General features: G+C 43.3%; 1 protein-coding gene across 6 annotated transcripts in view; it reads right to left on the reverse strand.

The window, feature by feature from the left end:
• Positions 1 to 6,583, reverse strand: part of LOC101484089 (glutamate receptor 3) — a 101,175-nt gene extending 94,592 nt beyond the window's left edge. For all 6 annotated transcript variants that reach the window (XR_013101438.1, XR_013101436.1, XM_076891933.1 and 3 more), the window contains exons 1-2: positions 6,321 to 6,583; positions 5,711 to 5,869 (exon numbers count right to left, since the gene is read on the reverse strand). Coding sequence is in view for 4 of the 6 variants with exons in the window: in XM_076891933.1 (XP_076748048.1) it covers positions 5,711 to 5,869; positions 6,321 to 6,399 (238 nt within the window). In the remaining 2 variants the exon portion in view is untranslated. The remainder of the gene's footprint in view (positions 1 to 5,710; positions 5,870 to 6,320) is intronic.
• Between the last annotated feature and the right edge of the window lie 612 nt (positions 6,584 to 7,195).

The raw sequence follows: 7,195 nt of genomic DNA on the forward strand, positions 1-7,195 counted from the left end.
AGAAGATCTTTTGAAATTCTGATTAAAAATTCATTGTGTTGAAACTGCCTTGGAGTGTGTTCTGTGTTTTTGTATTTTGAATCTCATTACTGTTTCAGCTATGCGCCCGACTTAATAAAATACAGCGAAGGGCATCTAATGACCAGCAAATTAGGTCAAAATAATGTTCCCTTCGGAGATTTGGCCTTTGGAATTTTTCCAGCTCTTTTTATTGTGTTGGCTTTACCAGGAAGCCTCATATGACTGTGGCAAACAGTAGCAGTGGCTGAAATCATGCCAGGAGTATTTCAAGAAAACGGCAAGAAATTCAGGATAACTCATTAGAATTGTATCAGCAGTAACATTAAGCATGAGATGCAGTGTGCTGCTAAACTAGCAGTTATTTCTGTAGCACTTGTGTTAACAATTACTTATGATTCCAAAGTAGCTCTTAAAAGATAATAATGATAATAACACATTAAAAAATGTTACAAATTGTGACCTAATTGGACACAGTCGCCATCAACAAGGATTGGTCAGCCAGCTCCTCTTGTTCATCAGAGGGCAGTGTTGATATCATCTTCAATAAAGCAGCACAGGATTGGTAAATAATTTAAGCCCCATATGGGATTCAAAGTGGCATCAAGACAACAAATTTCAGGTTTCTCTATCACTTCATCTTAGTTACCGAATGTATTTTGCTAATCGAGTTGACGAGAGCTTGTTATGTTAATGGCGATATGAGTGGTGTTTTTCTGTTTTCATCCACTCACTTGACCCCTGTTCACAATCGAAACGAGATCACGAGCTCGTAGCTAAATTATGCGAGTGCCCCAGTGCACTGCTGACTCAAGATGCAGCACAGAACTGAACTGAACACTGCAGCCATCAATGTTCCAGTTGTCCAGTTGTTTGAGTCAGTCTCACACAAATAGCTGACATAACTATCGGATCAGAGCATCCCTAACTCGATAACTTGTCATCTATCTTTAAACTCAGGTTTTTTTTTTTTGTTTAAATTTACATTTTAAGTGTGTTATTTGAAAACAGGGCTGTCAGTCACCCTCTTCTGCTGACATCCTGCTCCACTCCCAGAGGCTTTGCAGCTCTCCAAGCATGTAACCTCATCCGTGGCCATTTCTGTAGCACTCATTTGACTTAGGCCCATATCAAGCCATCCAAACAGGCCTCTGAGACAGCCCCGGCCTGCTGGCCTCAAATTCACATCACTGTAGCGTGGCTTATGTTAGCCTCAGAGGATTTTGCACAGTCACTGTGCTTATGAAATACATGTTTTAGCTAAATTTGGGGGATTATTTTTATTTTTGCAAAACGTCGTAGTCTGCATATATAATAAAACTATGTCTTTTCTCAAATTCTCTTCTTTTGCACCAAAATCATGGAGCAAGCCCACCATATTTTGACCCTGACCTTTATTTTTGATGAATGATGAAGTGTGTCAAGAGGCATTCGGCACAAAACACTAAAATTTACCCAGAAACAAATATTAAGGTCCAGACCAGACTTGTAGTGTTTAAGGGTGTTTGCACGTCTCTACATACATGCATACACAAACGTGTATAAGCACATGGCTCGTACATCCACAAACAAACCCCCATCTGTGCTTTCAACACAGCTGGACTATGATGGCATGTCCTGGTACAACCTCCCCCCTCCATAGCCTAAAGAGCTCTCCCTCTCTCTGCCTTGGTTATACACTCACACACACACAAACACACTTAGCAACCTTAAAAAACATCCTTACTTATATTCTTTTTTCCTCTTGCTTTTTCTCACTGCAGTCTTTTGTCTCTATCCCTCCTCCCCCCCTCAGCTTCCCTCTCCCTCTTTCAGCTGCCATGTTTCCCTCGTCACACCTTTCAAACTGAGTTACAGCCTGCGAGAACAAGAACCGTGGCACCTCTACAATCACCTGAGGAGCTTCTCTCGGCCATACCCTGTCTCTCTCAGACCAAGCACTGCAAAAAAACATGTCTCCCTGTCGCTTTGTTTACCGTCCATTCACACCACCAACACCACCTCCACAACAAACCCCCAAAAGCTAAAGTATATGAAAAGATTTCGTAAGGGCTCTTTCAGTGTGTGCTCCGCAACATATGTCATTTGTCACATGTGCTCGGTCACAGAGCAGGCCGCTGGTGTAAAGAGACCGTTGGTGTTTCTCAGCAACATGTGCAGATGTAAAGGTTAAAGGTAAAGGTTAGTAAAGATGATTTTTCGAATGAAGTGTCTAGACAAATATTAGGCATTGCTTTCTGGAGTACTCATGATGGTGCTCATCAGTGATGCTGATATTCCCACCTCGGTGTAAATACAAGCATCTGCTGGAGTTTTTCCTCGCGGCCATTAAATTAAATGTGCCTTAATAGGCTTCTCGCACGTTCCGATGCTTACAGTATTCCCACGTACGATCGCCAGAGATCGTCTTGCATTACATCCAATCTAACACCAAGTCAGAGTGCAACACATACACAATGTGCAACATGCAGAGCTGTGTTGAAGATATTTGTTAGATATTTATAGCAAACGTGCTTTTCCTGAAATCTCAAACTATCCCTTTCCTCTCGCCTTCTTTCTCTTTACAGTGACACTGTGCACCTTGCAGGTACTCTCTTGTCCTTCTTCCTATTCTTGTAACTAGAAAAAAAGACAAATGCAGTCAAAATGTCCAGTTTTACCAGTGTTCTTTTCCACACTCTCGGAGTGAAACGGTTTTATCTGTGGCTGACAATGGCGGGAGAAGGTGGGTGAACGGTGGCGCCAGAAAAGCATCTGCTACAAGGTTTAAGGAGCTGCAGGATTCAATAAAAGAAGGGTAGGACCATGTAAAAAAAGGCTGGCAGAGGGGACAGACACCATTAGCTTAATGACAGAATGAGGAATGAGGAATAGCGAGATGAGATTCAAAAGCCAACCAGTGCAAAATTTGCCTTTAACAGGAATCAAGGCGAGTAATCTAATAAGTAGCGTGGCAAGGAGAGGCAGAGAGGGCTTGATGTTTTTCCCCCCTCTGCCTCAGGTAAAGGAAGAAGAAGAAGGGTAAACAGCAGAGAAAAGGATAGTGGTGCCATTAAGTTGGCTAGCCGTGACCATCAGGAGCATTAATGCTGTCTGCTGTGCTTTCTTCAAACTGGTACCCTTTGCTTTGAACTACTCCTGCCTTCTTTGTGGGTATTCCTGACTCCTAGCTTCCATGGCTATTATGGATCCCTCCACTGGTAATTACACATTTCGCAATTTCTGATGTCACTTCAAAGCAACAACAGTCTTGCCACGAAAGCACACACCGAGTCGCTGAAGTACAAAGCAAAGCCTCGAGGATTATTGAAGCCACGCATTGTTTTTTTCTTTTCTTTTCTGATGGCCACTAATTCAATTAACAGCACATGCTAACAGCTTCAAACCAGCTTGAAAGAAATGGTTCCGAAACAAGAGCAGGCTTTCTTGGATTTCTGTGCTTGGTTTCTGAAAGGCTCAGCAGCTAAACTGAAGTTTAATTTGAATTTGTGCACGCCTTCTAGTTGCTCTCCCAGTATTGCATTATGTGTTAAAGGATGCGCAGCAAATGAGGGGGCGTGATCTTTATGATGAGTCAGAGTGGAGAGCTTTGGCACTGGCTGTCCCAGACCAAAGAGGGAACGCTCACTAAAGCAATATCAAATGTGAAACTGCAGAGAAAAACAAAAAGAAGCCAGATCTCATCTTAATCAAAGCACTGGAGCTTGTTTCAAAACACTCCCTGAACCCTACTTTTGTAAAACCGCGTCTGTTCATAGAGTAGATGTGTGCTGCTGCTGACAAAGGTCTGAGTCATTCACATGGGGCTATTGATGACAAAGGAGAATCTGAATGTCCACTAAATAATTGTGACAGCTTGCAGAACAAACAGCAGTGCTGACAAAAGTAAAACCCAGAGCACAAGAGCTCCACAATCACTAGAGGCAAAATCTCTTAGGCCTAGAAGTCAGCAGATAAGTGATATTTAATAACCGTCATCTCTACTTTGTTCAGTACATCAGTAGAGACAATCGGAGGTGCTTGTGGACTGTTGTGAGCTCAGCATGAGCTGTCTGCGGTTTGCGAGCTCAGCTTGACAAGAGACTCAGGGCACTCGCTCGACAAAGGCATCAGATCGTGCATTGATTTTGCAATTAAGAAGACTTTTTGTGTGTTAAGCACGCAACTTTTTTTTTTTTAATATGATGTAGCAGGTAAGCACTCTGCCAGAGAACGAGTGATCAAACATGCATTTTAAAGCACCACACTGTGACATTGATGATTGCCCATCTTTTTGTTTGCATCATGAAAGGTTTAGAGTTTTCTCATCTGAAGTTTAAGGCAGGGTTGAGACAGTGCTCTTGATGGAGACGCAGAGACACGGCAGCAGGAAATGGGGTCACGTCTCCCACAGGATCCCCTTCCTTTTGCTAAAACTCTGTCTGCCCCCAAATTTAATTAGATTCTGATATCAAGCCTTCCTCTCCTATGCTTCCCTTCCTCTTCAACACGCGTGAAATTGCATGGCACTATCTATTATTTATTCACTCTCATTTGCTTATTGTTTCTTATGGATGCCTTTGTTAAGGCACTTGCAGCTCTGCTGCCTGTGATAGGATGCTCTGCTTCATCTCCCTCACTGCTCAGACCCACCTCCTCTGCAGGTCTGAGCCCAACTCATTTGCTGGCGTTGGTTGGGGAGCTATGGATTTTTTTCCCCTTTCACCCAATGACAGCACGGTGAGGTGCTATGAGGGCTGAGTGCTAATGAGCTGACTCTGCAATGCTGGGGGAGATGCACTGTAACACAGGGGGGAGTCAGAGGACGGAGCAGGCGGAGGCGCTCTGGCACAGGGAGAGTCAGAGGGGCCGTTATGAGCGTGCCACAGAGGGGTTACAGGGACACAACCTCACCATCCAGACAGAGCTGCGTGCCCACAAAGTCAGCCATTCAGCCTAAACTGAACTCCTCCTCTGAAATGACATAACAAAATGGCTCTCCGGAGCCTGTTTCTTCCAGTTTTGTTCGTGTTGAATCTGTGTTTCTGCTTATTTCAAGAAACTGCAGCTAAAAGGATTACAAAAACAGGTTATTTACTACATCAGCAACTAAGCAAAGTTACACCAGTTGCACAAGAGAAGTCTGATAACCAAATAATAAGACAAAACATCATTTGTGTGATGAAATTAAAGGCATTCACACTACTTGCTATAACAAAGACGCTGAAAATCTATAAACTCCATGAAATTGGACTACAGATGTGAACTCCTCCAGGGCTGAGCCCCTGGTTTGTGCAACTGGCAGCATGTTTACTGCATGTTGCCAAGGGAACTTCTTTTACAATGTGGGATTCATACCAGCTCACGTAAAACTCATGCAGGAGTGCCATAAATGTACTAACACTGCGTGCTCCCTAACTGTAGCCGATGTCGTTAAAAATGTGAAAGACACATTTAAATGTTGGAGAAATTTCTAGAAAATTCAGGATATATTGAAAGAAAAAAAACATGATTTTATTAGAACAAAGATTTGTGCGAGAAAACGTCCTAATTTTATTCCCCGCTGTGACTTTAAGAATCACAGTGAAGTGAGAAGAACTTGTCTTGTTTCCTCCTGCAGATGCTGTAACATCTATAAGCTCGTGAATAATCGCGGTCACTTTTCGAGCACAGAAACACATTAAAAAAAGAAAAAGAAAAAAAGCAGACTTACAGGCATGGGTGACCGAGAAGCTGTTGGACGACTCGAGGTTGTCGACATTGTAGTTGAGGTGGAAAGGCTTTTCCGTGGTGTTCTGGTTGGTGTTGTAGAGTTGGACAGCGAACCTGAACGCGCTGTGCTCCTGCACCGTGGAACGCATGAACAGTCCCCCTGGAAGAGATGAAAACCCGAGATCAGACAAAGCGCTCACACACGACCGCCAGCTCTGACCGGCATTTTAAGGAGTGAGGGAGAACTCCGTGTAGTGATTTAAAACACGCAGCTGTTATTTAAAAGAATACGAATTTTTATGTTTATTTTTTTTAACCCGCGCGCTTCTCTGTAACTCTTCGGACAACGCAGATGAACCGCCAGTGTCACGTATATCTTATGTTTAATAAAAACCCTAAAGATGACAGTGACACAGTCAGTGGTGGCTTTAATGTATTTTTTTTTAAATTCAGTGGATTTCAGCCTGCAACATATGAGAAATCAAGTTGGTCTCTTATCATTGCGCAGAGCTCCGCGCGCCGTATCCTCTTTAAAACGCAATCTTGCAGTTCAAATGTCCGTTAAAAACAAAAATCACAAATCTGCAGCCGTGTAACAACAAAACACTTACCGATATTTATCTGATTGGGAAATCCAGCGAATGAGCGGTCAAAGAGCCACAGTAGAAAGAAAACCACGCGCTGTGCCATTTTCTCCGACCTGTCTGTTCAACTCCTTAAAAGGCTCTGCCTAAGAAAATTCATATGTTCTGGATTGAAAGCCGGGCGCAAAAGAAAATCCAGCGGATAGATGATGGTCGCTCACAGTGCACCAATTCATTCATTGAGGTGCTGCCCAGCTGCAGAGCATTTTTTTGCAACTAAAGAAAGAGAGGGGGAACCGAGTGAGCAAGAAGGATAGAGAGGGAGAGAGGGAGGAGGGGTGGGGGTGGTGGGGGAAAGAAGGAGCTGATCTGGACTCCGATTGGATCCGCCAATGTTGGTCAAACTTGATCTGATGTTAAATTAAAAAAAAAAAAAAAAACCTCAGCCCACAAGCGACGACAAGTTATAAGAGCAGCACTTGCGATATTAGCCTGCTGTGGGATGAATCAATTAAAGGAGAAAAAATAAAATAATAATAAAAAGAAAAACACTGCAATCTCAGGTGGCCGATGATTCCGTACAGCCCGGCCGCTTCCAGCTGTGGTAGTTGCTGCATTTCAAGGCTCGATGAAGACGCTGGATTTGCACCATATGATTCAACCGGCGGGTTTTTTCTGTTTCCACGTTTGTGGCATATCTAAAAAGTTTGTGTGCAAGAAATTCCGCTATCACTGTATCGATCCACTGTCGAGAAAACAACACTTTGAAGGCTACGTGTGATAAATACTTGTAGGACACCCACAGCGCCCTGGGTACGCAGAGCCAACAGAACTGTCCGTGGTCCTGAAAACGTCTAAAAAACAAGTCTAAAAGAAAGCAAAAAACATGCATACTGCAGTGT

Source organism: Maylandia zebra, linkage group LG2, assembly GCF_041146795.1.
Source record: "Maylandia zebra isolate NMK-2024a linkage group LG2, Mzebra_GT3a, whole genome shotgun sequence".
NCBI lineage: Eukaryota > Metazoa > Chordata > Actinopteri > Cichliformes > Cichlidae > Maylandia > Maylandia zebra.